This window comes from Cibotium barometz, chromosome 1, assembly GCF_041138505.1.
Source record: "Cibotium barometz isolate CiBa-2024 chromosome 1, ASM4113850v1, whole genome shotgun sequence".
Taxonomy (NCBI): Eukaryota; Viridiplantae; Streptophyta; class Polypodiopsida; order Cyatheales; family Cibotiaceae; genus Cibotium; species Cibotium barometz.
The window spans coordinates 46,837,335-46,854,575 of record NC_141046.1 but is presented as its reverse complement, the minus strand read 5'-3'; the positions used below and the strand labels follow the sequence as shown (position 1 = coordinate 46,854,575).

Genomic DNA, 17,241 nt, shown 5'->3' with positions numbered 1-17,241 from the left:
TGGAAGAGAACCCTTGATGTGCCCCATATGCTTGTAAAAAAATATCTGAATGACCATCTCGGAGGAGGTTTATGTGGGGCAGCCATTTGGGTGTGACATATCCGTTTCAGAAAACAAAGTGTGCAGACTTTGGAAGGCATTGCATGGGCTGAAACAGGCCTCTTGTGCTTTCTAAGTATTGGTCTTTCTTAAAGTTTGTCAGATGCAAATTTGTATATTTTCTTTGAGGCACGTACAAGATCATTGTCCTATATGTAGACGACCACATTATGACAGGGAACCATGAAGAAAAGATCCAACAGACAAAGGAGATGTTGAGTTCAGAGTTTGAAATGATAGACCTTTGGCTTATGCATTTTTGTTTGGGGATTGAGGTATGGTAAGAGTTAGATGGAATCTTCATTTCTCAATAAAAGTATGCAAGAGAAATTTTGAAGACATTTGGTATGGATGAGTGCAAGTTAGTGGTTACAAATCTCTAGTGAGATCCAAAGGTTATTAATGCTGTCAAAAACAGGTCCCATCGAGCCGGTAAGTGCAATTATTCATAAACTCAGGTTCTCATCCAATCAATCCTCTCCACATTCCGTAAAACAAAAAGTCCAGGAGGCAAAAAGCCCAACCAAAAGAGGAAAAGCTTTGTAAAAAACTGAGGAGGTCCCATAAAGAGAGAAGAGAGAAAGTACTCTCCTACTATAACATACAATGGCAGTCCATAGTGTAAACCTGATTACACGAGCTAGCGCTATAACTATGCCATAACTCTAGTACTGCAAAGCTGTTGTCACATAACCTATCATCCACTATCAACCATAATCTCACCAATAGTGCCAATGGCATAAGTGCGGAAGCTCACACACCTAGGTGGGCCATCAACGTCCGCATCACCAATTGAGCTCGATATCTCAACACTCCCCCTCGAGCTCGACTCCGTGAGAACCACTAGAAGGCAGGGATGTTGGTGTTAAAGTACATCAAAAATACCATTGGGTATGGTATCACTCACACATCAGGCAATACCTTGACTTAATTTTGTGACTTAGATTGGGCAGGAGATTGTGATACCAAAAAATTGTTTCTGGTTACTATTTTTTGATTGGGTTTGGAATTACATCTTGGAACAACAAGAAGCAGCCTACAGTGGCTTTTTTTTCTATATATAGGCTGAGTACAAGGCAGCATGCTTTGCTTCATGTGAAGTGGTCTGGCCGACATGGCTGACCTATGTCCATGCAGACCTTGGGCACTATATATAGACTAGTTTGGAAGCCTTTGTTTATCATCGAGTTCATTGTGTTCAAGCGCTCTTGTAAGTAAGACATCCTTCGTCTAGAGTCTGTCTAGATTGCCACCAAAGCTCTGTGCATGGGTTCGCGGACAACCATGTGGTTTGTAATCAAAGTTTGCAAGCAGTAATATTGTTTACTCTTCACTTCTTTTTACAACTTGGTGCTTTGTATTGTGAAGATTCTACTTCCTGCTGTGTTTCCTTACACTTCGGGATGGATATCTCAGGAGCTTTTTAGGAGATGTTGAATTCAGGTGTGATGCTAGAATCCATTTTTGATGGTCTTAATGACCGACATCCCTTCGCTACCACTTTTTCCTACTAGGATTATTTTGTGACTCTTGTACTTTGTGTTGAACTTATTGGAAGAAGGAAAGCAAAAATGGAAGAAAGGCTGTCTGGCTTGAAATTAACCAATCTAAGAGTGTGCAATGCCTGCACTGAGCAAGAGTTTCTTTTTTGATTTGATAATTGTTGCATATGCAGGTATTTCCAAGGAATTGATGAAACAAGGAGCCATGCTGACTGTTCTTAGCACGCTGCTAAGTGCACTAGCTTGGCCATCTGCTCTGCTTGCTCTTACTGACTTTATAGACAGCAAGTGGGCTGTTGCAGTTGATAGGTAAGGGCCTCATGTACATGTCTACGAAGAATTTATATCAGATGCAGTGTTTTGAAGACTATGTGCAATGACATTACTATGTGACATTACTGAATTAGCATTTTTTAAAAGTACGTGAAATGGCATTACTGGACCAGGGCTTGTTTCAAGTATGTGCAATCACAGTACTGGATTAGGGTTTGTTTTGAGGATGTGAAATTGCATTGCTGGATCAGGACTGGTTTCGAGTTATGTGCAATGACATTACTGGTTTAGGATTTGTCAACCTTAAACTTCATCGATCTATCCGTCACAGTTGTGGGTCGGCAGAGGGGAGATCTCCACCGTGAAATCTGCCAGCAAAAAAACTGCACCTGCCTTTCACCATCATCATTAACCTTCTGTCTGTCTCTCAGCGTCTGCACAGAATGTTGACATGTACCTGCTTGTCAACAGGGTTGGGACCTTGCTGTGATGGTCCTTTATGCACTACCACTGGACCACCACAGATATTGCTAAACTTTGTTATGCATAGGAGTGATGTATGGTTTAGTTCCATTTATTCCCAAGTTAGAGAGCTGGAGCTCCCTGCTCGTGAACAGCGCTACCTCCGCGCCCCCCCCCCCCTGGTGGGCTTGTTTCAAGTATGTGCAATCACAGTACTGGATTAGGGTTTGTTTTGAGGATGTGAAATTGCATTGCTGGATCAGGACTGGTTTCGAGTTATGTGCAATGACATTACTGGTTTAGGATTTGTCAACCTTAAACTTCATTGATCTATCCGTCACAGTTGTGGGTCGGCAGAGGGAGATCTCCATCGTGAAATCTGCCTGCAAAAAACTGCACCTGCCTTTCACCATCATCATTAAACCTTCTGTCTGTCTCTCAGCGTCTGCACAGAATGTTGACATGTACCTGCTTGTCAACAGGGTTGGGACCTTGCTGTGACGGTCCTTTATGCACTTCCACTGGACCACGACAGATTTTACTAAACTTTGTTATGCATAGGAGTGATGTATGGTTTAGTTCCATTTATTCCCAAGTTAGAGAGCTGGAGCTCCCTGCTCGTGAACAGCCCTAACCTTCCCCCACCCCCCCCCCCCCCCCCCCCCCCCCCGCTGCTTTGCCTCTCGGAAGCTGGCTGCCCCTCCATCCTCCTGTCACAACCTGCGCTCCATCTCTGCCTCTCCTCATCATCCTCCTGCCACACCATCTCCGCCTCCTGTGTTTTCCCTGCCCCTTGTTTGCTGCATTGCTCCCTGCAGGCCCTCCACTCCGTTCCGCTTGTCATCATCAGCGCTTTCAGTGGTTGCCTCCCCTCTGTTTCTTCATCCTTTCAGCCTGTCACCGTGCAGCCTCGGGTGTCTGCCTCCTCCGTTGCTTTCGCCCGTACCTTATACTGTTTTCACAGTCGCCCGCGCTCGTTTGACGTCAGGTGGTGCCCTTTGGCTTCTCCTCTTTAGGACTCCATGGTGGCTGCTCCGCCTATCCCCTCCGAGGCCGCCATTGGCTGTCACCTATCTGAAGTGGACCTCCAGCTCCTTGACTCTTCAATGGCCTCTCACTACCTTGTGATATGCAAGTTTGTTGGCAGCAGGCCAGCCCGGGAACAGATCCACTGAGAGCTCTTGCAAGCCACCCTGTCCGCGAGCAAGGGTGCATGGTTGACATCCTTTTTCCTCAGCAACGGTTACATTCGGCTCGAGTTTGACTTGCCCTGCTTGGGTGCAAAGTCCCTGGTGTCGACCCATTGTTGGCATCTCAGGTTTTCTGGTCTTGTTCACTTTCCCGGTCTCCATGCACTCCTTTCAGTGATTGGTTGCTCCTTGGGTCACGTTCTAGAGTCCCTCCCCCCCACCAAAACCATGGTAGTTGCTGTTGGGAGGGTTACTAGTATTCCGACCATTTTGAGTACTCGTCACCTCCCAAGGGAACCTCCCTTGCCAGGTTGCGATCCTGCATCTTGACAGTTTCCATTTTTTTGCAGTGGGTAGATTTTTTAGGCTGGGCGGTGTTTTATTGTTGCCAGATGGGCCACTTGTGCAGGCTTGTCCACATCAGCGCTCGAGCATTGGCCAGCCACCAAGAGCATCAGACGGTGGGAACCCCATTGCTCAGCAGGGCTGTCCGCACCCCCCCCCCCCCCCCGACAGCCTTATCCCTCTCCCCATGCGCTGCAGCCTCTCCTCAGGAGCTGCCCTTGGCGTGTGGAGATCCCAGTGAAGCCCCACAGGAGCCGATGGGCAAGAGTGTCAGACCCCAGTAGGCACCCTCACTGTTGCCGTGGTGGATGTGGTCGGAACCACACCCCTATGGATATGACATTTCTGACACGAACTGTTATTAGCATTTATCTGCAGACCTGGATGGGAATTTGTCAGAGGATCTCCTTGAGCAGGATCAACCTGCTGACGTGGAAGGACCATCGGCAGCTGTTCCCCAGGCTGCTACTCTCACTCCCAGCCTCTTCCTCGACTCCCTCTCCTTAGGTGCCCCCCCTTCCCCACCCCCACCACCAACCACTTCCCTTGACTCCCTCTCCTCAGGTGCCCCCTTCCGCCCTTCCCTTCTTGCTCCCTCGGCTCCGGCTCCTTCACAACGGACCTTGACTGCAGCCCCTGATCACTTGTGGCTCTTAATTCCTGGCAGTACTTGGTGGCCCAGTGGCCATTCTCTCTGGCATCACTTTTCCGACCATGTCCAAGTTGTGCGTCACCTTGGTTGCATGTGGCGGCAGGATTGCCAATAGTCTGCCATGATCTCTGATTCCTTGTAGGAGATTCCAAGGTATGCAACTGTGTCCAGGAGATTTGGAAGTCCTCTTTCCGCCTTAGAGCAGCATCTTCTGTTTTGGGTAACGCTCTTCAGGAGACACTTTTCTTCAGGTGACCTCCCAGGATCGCCTTGAGGCCTTTCACGAGCAGGAGAGGAACTTGCACCACAGCTTAGCCTCACTCAAGCACATCCAGGAGAAGACGCCCGACAACACATGGGTGGGTGGGTAGATGGAGACTGCTCATACCGCTCGCGGCTCTAGGATGCATAGAGGTGCAGAGAGTGGAGTACCACTACAATGCCGCACATTCTTTTGGACCTAGGTGAGGGACAAGGTGATAGAGTATTTCTTTGTTTTGAGAGGTCCTGGAGCGAGTCATGATCTCGAACAAAGAGGAGAGAAAGAAAGAAAGAAAGATATATTAAGCGTCTACTAAAGACCCAATGGGCCTATCTCATCATGGAATGGAAAATAAAATAGAAACAAAACATAGCTATCTCACTGGGGTGATACAAAACTGTCCATGGAAACTCATCAAGGAATACCAAGTACATGGAACATGAGAGGAGCATCAGCCCCCAATAGATGGTATATCGCTCTCCAAAATATCAAGCATGGGGCTAATAAGTATGCCCGAGAGATCTCCCTTAGCTACATCACGTGGAAAGCAGGGTTGTTTCCGTACGGCGTATGCCACCTTATCGTACGGAATACCGTACGGTACGATACCGTACGTACTCGTACGGATTCGTATGATTTTTTCAGAAAAAAATATTTTTTTTTCCTCGAAATTTTATTTTTCAAAAATATTTCTTTTTTTCCCATTTTTTTGTTTTTTTTTTTTGTTTTTGGGAGGTAATGGTCTTTTTTTTTGCTTATCTATGGCTGTTTGAGCTTCCTTTGTACTATGATGCTTCCCTCCTTTCTAAAATACTCCATAGACCTGAGGATGGAATACTGTGAGCTGCGCTGCTGAAGTGACGTGAACCTGCGCTGCTGCCTCCGCCTGCCCTCAGTTGCCTCCGCCTGTTTCTTTGCTGCTCCCACGTGCCTCTGCTGCCTTTGCCCGCCCATCTGCTGCCTTCGCACCCCCCTTCGTCTGCCCAACTTCTGCCCTTCGCTAGCCTTTCAGTCCCCGCCTGCCCTTCAGCGACCCCCGCTAGCCCCTCTGCTGCCCACCGCCTGCCTTAGCCTGCCCCTTTTGCTGCCCCTACTAGCCCCCCTTTTGTTGCCCCGCCTGCCCTTCAGCTGCCCCTGTCAGCCCCTCTGCTGCCCCCGTCAGCCCCCGTCAGCCCCTCTGCTGCCCCCCGCTTGCTCCCTTTTGCTGCCCCCACCAGCCCCCCTTTTGCTGCCCTGCCTCCCCCTTTGCTGCCCGCCCCCTGCCTTCTTCAGTCCCCGCCTGCCCCTCTGCTGCCCCCGCCTGCCCCTTTGCCCTTGCTTCCCCAGCTGCTCATCCTCAAGGGTGCAATCATCCTGTAACTGTAATGCAGCATCCTCCTGTGAGGGATCCACATCATGTGCCTGCAAGGCCTCATCCTCCAAAAAAGGATCAACATCCTGTGAGGCAAGAGCTGCATAGGGGTTAGGGTGCTCCACAGGGAGTGTGGGTGAAGGGGCAGGTACGGGGGTCCGAGGGTGCCTGCCATCCCTAACCACAACCCAACGCTGTGTGGTCTGCTGTGGCGAAGGAGCAGCTGGAGTCTCGGCATCTGCAGAAGGCCTCTGATGGGCAGGACCACGCCGCCTCCTAGCATGGCCCCTCGATCTAGGACAATCTGAAACTCGCGGCGGCGGGTGCCCGGGGGACTAGGGCCTTTGACACACTTGTTGATACCATCAATGCATATTAAAACATTTAAATATGGCCACAGCCTTAACACATATCCATCATCACTTTGCATAAAACATAAAGCTGGACAAAACATCCACAAATGCTGCAAATGGAGCTTGCACGAGTGACACTGCATAGAGGCCGGAATGGGCCGACCCCCCCCTTGGAGTATTTTATTACCCAAGGAGAATAATATCATGTACAAGCTTTGAGGGCCTTACTCTCCCCACGGGAGATGCCGGATTATCCATATACAAATGCCATAACACAGCCCAACACGAGGCAACCAAGCCGGAACATAGGCTGTAGAAATGCCGAGCCAACAATATAATCCATATACCTCTGTGTGGGTACTGATTCTTCCCCAAAAACCACGGGTCTTCATGCAATAGAGCTAGTACAACAAGTACAACTCTCCATTCAGCCGGTACAGCAGGTACAATGGCTGGTACAACCAGTACGGTGGCTGGTACAGCAGGTACAGCAAGTACAGAAGCTGGTACAGCAAGTACAGTGGCTGGTACAGCCGGTACGGTGGCTGGTACAGCAGGTACAGCAAGTACAGAAGCTGGTACAGCAAGTACAGTGGCTGGTACAGCCGGTACGGTGGCTGGTACAGCAGGTACAGCAAGTACAAATGCTGGTACAACACATACAATGGCTAGAAATCATAATAAATGATTGAATACCCTTGCCTTCAGTATTTCTTCGCGATGGAAGCCTCCAAAACAGTCCCCAACAGTCGGTATTCTTCATGGGCAGCCTTCAAGTGAGAGAGAAAGAGAGTAGCCATCATTAGGGAAGCCTTCAACGGTGGTAGAGGCTAGTGTGCAGCAAGAGAGCCTCCATTAATGAAGAGAGGGGGCTCCAATTTATAGATTTGGGCCTCCCATGAGCTAAAATGGCAAGAGAAGGCTACAATGACAAGTGGAGAGCCACACAATAGCTGAAGTGACAAGTGTGAGGCCACTTGTCTCACTTTGATCCTTTTTCTAACAAGTGTCAGGCCACTTGTCTCACTTTGGTCCACTTTCTTGCCACATGTCCCAATCTAAGAGATGGGTCCTTCCATAATCTTTACCTCTAAAAATATCCCAACTGGTAGACATTCTGTCATAGGCACTTTGCCAACTCTTGGTATTTGCTCAATTCCAGATGTAATGACGCGAACAGAAACTCTCCTAAATTTTAGGAGTGTGGTCCTTTGTATTCTAGGATAATCCCCCATTCCCAAAGCTTGTACTTTCCAAATATTTAAACATCCTGGAGTCCACCCGACCCCTTTCAGACTGGGAAATGTCCACGCTGGTGACACAATCTCTAGCAATGTGACCCTGTCGACGACAAATCCGACATTGGTCAGGTCTGCCTGCAATCTCCATCCTCTGGCGGAAATGAGATCCGTCAGGTCTCTGAAGCATAACATGATCATCAATAATCGATGGATCAGGAACAAGCACAAGGACCCGGGGTACCCGCGGAAGCTGAGGCGGGAGAGCTCGGGAGGATTGGTACCTCTAGAACCTGGCCAAAGGATGCCCCTATGGAAGCTAAAAGCTTCCAATAGGACCGAGGAAGAGCAAGGAACCGTAGTGAGACCGGGGTAAGGCGCTGATCCTCCACCACTGGATCAAAGCCCACCTGGTACTGAAAGAAGAAAATCTTCCTAGGACCAAGAGGAAAGGGGCTGCTAGCCAAAGCCTGAGAAGTAGCTTCTAAAGAATGAAAGTCCACCTGGAAGAAGCCTCAACCAGGTAAATGAGTATCTTGAAAGTGCACAATCAGCTCCGAAGGGAGAGCTGCTAGAAGCCATTCACGAGCCTGTGAACGAGAAGGGTGGGAACCATAAACTCTCGCAACAAGGGTAGTCTGGACCTCAAGGTCAATGTCGTGCTGAAGAGAGGTGAGCTCATCTTGTGAAAAATTGATGATTCTCCCGGCCAGAGGGGGTGATGAGAGATTGGTTGCGGCAGAAAAAGCCATAAGAACAATCAAGAAAAGTGGGCGGCCGACTTGAATCCAGATAAAATAGCTGATGGGAAAACGGGAGCAGAGGAAGGGGGGCACATTCGCATTGTCATGGTACCTCTCCAGTTCTGAGGACTAGCCCTCGCTTTTCCCCGGAGTGGGAGAGAGAGGTAAAGTTTACATCGTCAGATTTCCCCTCCCTTACCTATGCGAGACGTACTTCCGCCTCTAAAGGGGGTCCTTCGTTGACCACGAGATCCGGTCGTTCCTACTCTGAGTCTTTATGAGGATTGTCTCTTGGAACATTAAGGGTCATGGGGGTTTTTTTCCGCGTCGACGGAAACAAATTGTAAAAACCCAGTCATTGTGCAGTCACAGGTGGACCTATGGATATATTGCTCTTGCAAGAGCATAAACTGGATGCTAGTCAGTGTGGGAGATTAGGCAAGCTTCTCTCGGGACACACCTTTTGGTCACCGGCTATTGGTACCAAGGGTGGTGTTTGTATCTCTGTTTTAGCTTTGATCTTGCTTTGCATCATTGGACATGGTGTCATTTTGCGTGCGAGAGCGCAGTGGATCCTTCTTATGCAGGGTACTACGCGCATTGGTATTCTCAACCTCTATGCTCCTAACCATAGAGGTGAGAGGATTGCCTTTTGGAAATCTCTCACTACATTGATGCCTCTTGCCGACCATTGGATTACTGGTGGGGATTTTAACATGGTTGAGATGCCAACGGATAAAAGAGGTGGACATGAGGGCTTGGTGCATCCTCTTGAAAGAGCGTCTTGGGAGAGGTTTATACTCTCCATTCATGGTAGAGATTGTTGGCATGAGGATGGCATTTTGAGGAGTCCATCCACTCTTCTTTATTCATAGTCTAACAGGAGAAGAGATGTAGGATGTATCTATGCACAGTTAGACAGATTTTATGTGGATGATTGGGTGCTTGACAGAGGTGGACATACTTTGATTGCTATAGGCACCTCCAAATTGGATCATTGCCTAGTGGTTTTATGTATTAGAGATCCGAATTGCCATGGATCAGCACCCCATGTACGCATCCCTGATCATTTGTTTTTGGATGTAGAACTATCGCGTCGTATGCTTGATATTTGGAGATCTCATGACTTCTTACAGGCCTCTCAAAGCCTGGCCTCTGCTCTCTGTGATATTAGTGACTTTTATCACACGTGCCCTATCTAAGAGGCAAGAGGCCTTGGACTTAGAAAGGGCTATTAGACGTAGATTGGCTGCCTTGCAGAAAGAGCACGAGAAACATCCTCATGCTCAATGGGTTGCATATTCTTTATGTACTTTTAAAGCAGAACTTCATCACTCTCTTGAGCAGCGCGCAGAGTATTGTTTCCATGCCCAAGAATCCTTTTGGACACAGATGGGTGGCAGATGTAACAAACATTTCTTTGCTTCTCACGGCCCATCTCATGCCAGAGATAGTGTCAGGCAGTTGTAGGATTCACATGGCACTCTTCACTCAGATCCTCTCATTGTTAGACAGATTGCCACCGATTTCTATTGCCAGCTTCTTAGTGCTGAGCCGCATTCTGATCTGAGACACCGGGCACAGAGGAAGGTTTGGAATGCATTGCCACATTTGATCACCGAGGAGATGTGTGCCGCTCTGGATGCCCCTTTTTCTATGCAGGAGTTCAGTCATGCTCTTCATGCCTTACCTCATGGTAAGTGTCCACCAGGGGAGGATGGCCTCTCCCCTGTTTTTTTCACTACTTTTTGGGATGAGATTGGGGCTGAGATAACATCGGCTTTGCAGGAGATGTGGGACACAGGTTCTATGCCTTCTTCTCTCACTGGGGGCTTATTTATCTTATTCCTAAGAGCGGGGATAAGACATTGATTGGCCAGTGGAGACCTATCACCTTACTTGGGACTGCCTATAAGATTCTTGCTAAGGCAGTGAGCATCAGATTGCAGCCAATTTTGCCGGATGTTATTCATGATACCCAGAATGGATTCTTACACGGCAGGAGCATCTTTGATAACATTTTCTCGTTTTGGGAGGCCGTTGAATGGGCTAAAGCGAGCAATCAGCCCTTAGCCATTCTACTCTTGGATTTTGAGAAGGCCTATGATAGAGTGGATTGGGACTTTCTTGAGGGTACTCTTAGTCATATGGGCTTCTCTCAGAGATGGATCAAGGGAGTTTCATATGGGCTTCTCTCAGAGATGGATCAAGGGAGTTTCATGCATGTATCGTGATGCCCACAGTAGAGTTCTTGCTTGCGGTGATAGAGGAGAGCGGTTTCAGATTTTTCGCTCAGTACGACAGGGCTGCCCATTAGCCCCTTTATTATATATCATAGTTGCAGAGGCCATGAGCATCTTTCTCCGCTCCACTGCTGGTATTTCAGGATTGAGGTTGCCTCTTCGTAGTCATGAGGAGTTGGTTGACTGTGAGTTAGCTGATGACACAGCCCTGTTTCGGAGGCTTCACATATATGCTTATGTTCCTTCCGGGTAGCACTAGAGGAGTTCTGTTTGGCACCAGGGGCACTCATTAATTGGCACAAATCTGTTGGTTTTTGGGTTAGTGATTCACCGAGAGTTGATTGGGATGCAGAGCTTGGTTTTACTCGGATCAGCAGAGGATGTACTGCTAGATATTTGGGATGCCAAGTTGGGATTGATATTTCTCCTACACAGTATTGCTCCGGTACTTATGAGTATCCGGAAGAAGCTCCTCCATTGGAGCTCCAGGAGATTAGATTTAGCCTCCAGAGCTTTGGTGGCTAATCAGGTTTTGCTTGCCTCAGCTTGGTTTATTGCCTCTTGTTGGTGCTTCTCTCGTGCGTGCATTGGCCAATTGCGGAGATTGATCCGCAATTTTCTCTGGTCGGGCTTGGATGGCACCTCAAACACTCGTGCCAGGGTAGCTTGGCTCACAGTTATTTAGCCCAAAAGAGAGGGGGGCTTGAATATTATCGATCCGGATGTTCAATGCAGGGCGTTGCTTTGTAAACTTGTGGTCAGAGGTTTCCTACCAGGCACTGAGCCTTGGATCGGAGAGTTGCATCCACTCAGCATCTTAGGGGCTCTCGCATTCGTATTGATCAGATTGATGTAGCTATTCCACATGAGTGGCTTTTTGGGACCTTTCACGGAGACTATCATCCGAGTTGGCTGGGAGTTTTTTCGAGGATAGGCATACCTCTGCAGGTCATTGCTTTGCCAGGCCAGGAGGATACAGATTTCCTCATGTATTCTATCATGCCTGGTGGGAGATTGAGGAGATGTAGTATGGAGGAGATCATACCAAACACTAGGCTTAGTCCAGTGAGGATTGTTGGTCGCTCGGGGAAGCACTGGTTCATTGACCCTTCTCCTCAGATAGTGACTTATGGCTCTTGGTGTTTGTGGCTATATGGTGGCAGTCCTATCAGATATCTTCAGTGGGATCCAGGAGAGTGGGAGTGGATTGATGCCTTCGATCCTTTGAAAAGCCTTCCTTTTTTCAGTTTCACTGTTCGGAATGCCATGCTTCTCCTCACTCGACAGATGCATAGGATCCCTACTCTCAAGCCTCATTGGGAGAGCTATGATATTTCTCCAGTGATACAGCGCAGATATTGGCATAGACTTTGGCACTCATACAGAAGGAGCCAGATCTCTCATTTCTTTTGGTTATTCTTACATGGTGGTCTCCCCACCAATCAGTGGAGATCAGTTTTCGGTGTAGCACCTTCCTGTCCTAGATGTGCGGCACATTCTGAGTCCGTACAACATTGTCTATGGGGGTCCAGCATTGCACAGCAGATTTGGGGTCCTGTAGCCCAACTTATGGGCAAATTGAGTGGCCGAGCCATGCATGTGACTTGGGGGGCAGTTGCTTGGCTCTCCCAGTCCGGTCCGGAACTTCTTTATGAGGGCAGTGGTACAGATTCTGTTTTTTTCATTCGTAGAGGTATTGCCCAGCATGGTTTATTGCAGGATGTTCCTCACTTTGATTATACACCCCCTAGATAGAGGATTGACACCAGTTGGGAGATTATTGCCAGTATTACAGCATGGCAGATCTGGAGAGCTAGATGCACGGAGGCTATTGAGAGTGTCCAGATTTTTGGGTCTCAATGCATTAGTACTATATTGGGTGATATCATCCACACTCTTATGGCTACTTGGGCTCGCATTCAGGGGCCCTCTCGTTCTGCGCAGGCGAAGCGTGTGATATTTATGCGGGAATGGGACCATGGCATCTTCTTTTCCTCTAGTACCACAGGTCTTACATGGCATCATGATGCTCCTCAGTGGTTGAAATCACCCTTCATATTGGGGTGATTCTATTCTCTTCCGGCTTATAGCTGTGATTGTTGTATGTTTTTCTCATACTTAATAGAAGTTTCTTTCTGAAAAAAAAAAAAAACTCCATATCTGGACTTGAAAATACCGAAGTTTATAAGTATTTTTTTAAAACACCGTATTTTATCGTACGATAAGAAAAAAATTTATATCGGACCGTATTTTCCTGTACGCTATCGTACCTGACAACTATGGTGGAAAGGTAGCTTGATGGCGGTGGCACATGTCTTGGATCTGGAGCTGATGAGGGGATCGTGGCCGTCGTATGGGGGCCCGGGGGCATCGGGCACGCTGCAATACGGAGGCCCGGTCCGTGGTAACTCCTCTCGGAGGTGGGTCTGGAGCAGCTTGAGGTAGGTCCACAAGATTCACTGTATGGGTGTCCTCCGCCTCTTAGTCCTGGAAGAAATTGGTGATGGTCAACTGGCGAGGGAGTGGTCGAGGTGGTTGAGGCCGAACCTCTCTAAGAAAGTGTCCCTGTGTCTATGGAAGAGGCCTAGGCAACGCTGGTTTGGGAAGTCAATAATCCTGGAGAGTGGACCAAATCCCTGAAGAAACAGATAGAGAAACCTCCCGCGGATCTCATAGTATACTGGGTAGTGGCATATGTAATGTTCCTTTGTCTCAACCTCTGTGTGGCATAATCGGCAGATCCTTTCCTCTCTAGGTCTTTGTATGAGCTCCCGGATCTGAAAACGCGCTCAGCTCTACTTGTCTCCATTGAGAGGAGTCTAGACTGTACTGAAGGGGTGGTAGGCATACTGCAGTCCATGTGGAGCCCATATATTGAGAACCAAGTGGAAACTAAGGCATACCATACTCCAGAATGGTCCTTGAGTGCTAGCTGTCTCGAGGACTCCAAGGCAAGCCTCGGGTACCTGTGGGGATCCATCTGCCTGATGCGATGGAGGTATGTGACTGTCTGGAAGAGTGCATCCACTGGATAATCTGGTGTGGGACTGATGGTTTGTTGCGGACATAGTCACATGGAATGTGGACCGGGAGCAGGAACGAGGCCCGATTTCGGAACGGGGAATGGGGACGTTTGGACTCGGAACGGGAACGAGAACGATACGTCATCATGAGAAATGAAATGATATATTAACGTCACTAAAGAGGCCATAATGGCCTATGAGACCAAAACTGAGAGTGAAGTTGGTGTCTCATCAAAGAGAACAACTAAATGAAACTGAAAAGTACAATAAACTGATTGTCTGACAGTTACAAGAATTGTAAGTAAGAGGCCATAATGCCCTATGAGAAATGAAATGATATATTAACGTCTCTAAGAGGCCATAATGGCCTATGAGACCAAAACTGAGAGTACATCTGAAGTTGGTGTCTTATCAAAGAGAACAACCAAATGAAATTGAAAAGTACAATAAACTGACTGTCTTACAGTTATAAGAATTGTAAGTAAAGACTCCTAGATGATACTGAGTAGAAAATACTGGGAAATGTATATCAAGTAGATCCATGTATGCTGATCAGTTGAAGTGCTGCCCTCTCCTTAGATCAAATATCTCCGCCATGGGGCTATCTAGAATGAAGAGGTCGTAGAAGTGAGGTAGGTGCCTCCGATGCCGAGCAATAATGGCTCTGATGATCTGGTGATGGTGAGGATGCCGTGGTCAAGATCCTGGTGGGCGTGGTTGACAAACACGATGTAAGACGATTGCTGTATCAGTGGTGACTCCTTGGGAGCGTGGTTGGTGCCTTGATGGCCCGATGGAGGAGGTATCAGGAGGTGTGTGGGTTGGGGTGGGGGTGCCGGTGCCGGTGCTGGTGCCGAAGAAATCTGTCAGGATCCTCTGTCTAGGTACATCATGGCTCGGTCTCCTGTCTGCCAAGAGGGTCTCTTTGTGTCTCCTAAGCTCAAGTAGGAACAATCCCAGGCATCTCTGATCCTCAAACTCCATGATCTTGCGTAACGGTCCAAAACCCTCTCGGAAGAGGCAGTGATATCTCCCTTGGGTCTCATAATATACTGTACATCGGCAAATGTAGTGCTCCTCTGTCTCTGCCTTCTAGTAGCATAGCTAACAAATGCAGTCATCCGAGATCTGATGCACATATCGCCCTGTCTCAATCTGCAGAGCTGGTGTGATGAGGTCTGGATGTGTTCAATGGCACAACGTATCCCATGTGATAGGTGTACATCCATGTACGCCGAGCGGGTGATAAAATCATTTGGTGAGAGGTGTAGAAAATGGCTCTTGTAATGAGCCATTTTCGTGCCTAAGGGCTCAAGGGGACTAGTCCATGTCCTCTCTGTGTCCACTCTGACGATATCCATCCTAATCACGCGGTTCTGCTCTGAGCGGGTGAGATCCAAAAATGGACAATCTAGGCTATGCTGAAAGGGTGGTAGTGCCTCTATCGGCAAACCATGTAGGTCAAACCATGATCTCATCTGAGCATACCAGCAATGAGTATCTCCATCCTCTGCCAACTGTATGGATGAGGTCAATGCCAATCGGGAGGACCTCTGCTGAGGGAGCTCCCATAGCCGCTATAAAAAGGTAACTGCCTGGAATAGGGCCTCGGTCACTATTGGTGTGGCACCCAGCTCAGCCCGAACAATCTCATGTGGTACCGATGATTTACTTTGAATCATGCGGGCAATCATCATAATCAGTGGTCTCTCCATTTGCTTCCATCCCTCATCTGTCCCTCTTTGAGATCTATGATGTATGCTGGCCCCCCAAATTGGAGCTCCGTATAGGAGGGTCAGTGTGACAAGTGTATCAAATAGCCACAATTTGGTGCATGGCTCTTGAAACTGAATGTGTGCACACTGCCTCTCAAGTGCCCCCAAGGCTACATGCCCTCGAGCTAATCTAGCTGCTGCTGCCTCCTTCAGGGAGAAACGTGGTCCTATGAAAGTAACTCCCAAGTAGACATATGACCTGAGAGAGAGAGAGAGAGAGAGAGAGTTGTATTAACGTCTTCAAAAGGCCAAAATGACCTATGAGACCAAAAGGTTACATCATATACATGAGGTACATAATCCCGAGTACAAAATAGTAATAAAGAAAGATAACAAAAATCTAGAACTTTAAAATCTGATCTAGGTACATGAGCAGAGAGCTCTCATATCACCCTAATACATCCCTCATGGGCTGCTGTGACATGGTGTTCAAGGTGGTAAAACTGAGCTGGCACGAGAAGGTCCTGCGATGATGGGAGATGATGGCCTGGATCTTCGTGTGGTGGCGTGGCCGTGGGCGAGGGCCATGGGGTCTGGGGCGTCGAGCTCTGCGTAACTCAGTGGCTCTGTCGAGTCACACACCTCTCGGATGAGCTCCTACACTAGCCTGTGGTCTGGGTATGATGGGTGGATCGGCCCTCGGAGTGCTGGTATGGAAGAAGTCAGTGAGAGCTCTCTGTGCTGGTCCTCGAGCAAGTACAGCTGATCTGGATCTCACTAAGGACTCCTTGTGTCTACGGAGCTCCAGAAGAAAAAGTCCCAGGCATCTCTGATCCGGGAAGTCCATGATCCTGGAAAGTGGTCCGAACCTAGCTCGGAAGAGGCAGTGGAACCTCCCCCGAATCTCATAGTACACGGGGCATCGACATATGTAATGGTCCTCTGTCTCGGGCTCTGTGTGACAGAGCTGGCATATCCTGTCCTCTCGTGCGGCCGCCCTAGGCCCATATCTGGCAGTCTCCACTCTCAGCTGGTGGGACGAGGTGCGGATCTTGCCGATCGCACATCTCACCCCAAAGCATAGGTGTGTGTCCATGTAGCGTGGACGGATGATGAACCCATCCTCTGTCAGGCATAGGAGGTGATCTCTGAAGAAGGCCATCTTTGTCCCCAGTGGACGACTAGGTGAACTCCATGTCCTCTGAGTATCCAGTCTGACAATGTCCTTCCTGATAACCCTGTTCCGCTCTGTGCGGCTGAGAGAAAATGACGGGGCCTCTATGCTGTACTGGAAGGGGGGGAGTGCCTCCATCTGCATACCATGCATGCCAAACCAAGTGCTTACCTGTGCATACCAGCACTCTGTATCTCCCTCAAGTGTCAACTGTCTCGAGGACTCGAGGGCTAGCCGGGGGTATCTATCAAGTGGAAGGTCCCATAGCCTATGCCAGTATGTCACTGTCTGGAATAGAGCCTATGTCACTATCGGTGCAGCCCCCATTTCTGCCCGCACAACCTCATGTGGCACTGATGGTTTACTCCTAATCATGCGTGAGATCATCGCCACTAGGGGCCTCTCCATCGGCTTCCACCCATCATATACCTCCTCTGTATTTGTCTCGGCCGGCTCTCCCTCTGTCTCCTCCTATGATATAAGCTAGGACCCCAGATGGGGGCACCATACAGTAGTGCAGGTGTAACTAGAGTATCAAATAGCCAAAGCTTCGTCCTCGGCTCCTGAAACTGTATCTGTGAGCATTGCCTCTCTAGCGAGCCAAGGGCTGCATATC

At 48.6% G+C, this 17,241-nt stretch overlaps 1 protein-coding gene across 4 annotated transcripts in view; it reads left to right on the top strand.

Moving 5' to 3' along the window:
• LOC147642081 (transmembrane and coiled-coil domain-containing protein STS1-like) overlaps positions 1-17,241 on the top strand; it is a 77,309-nt gene that overhangs the window by 40,598 nt on the left and 19,470 nt on the right. For all 4 annotated transcript variants that reach the window (XM_086802701.1, XM_086802685.1, XM_086802709.1 and 1 more), the window contains exon 10: positions 1,775-1,910. In XM_086802701.1, coding sequence (XP_086658827.1) covers positions 1,775-1,910 — 136 coding nt within the window. The remainder of the gene's footprint in view (positions 1-1,774; positions 1,911-17,241) is intronic.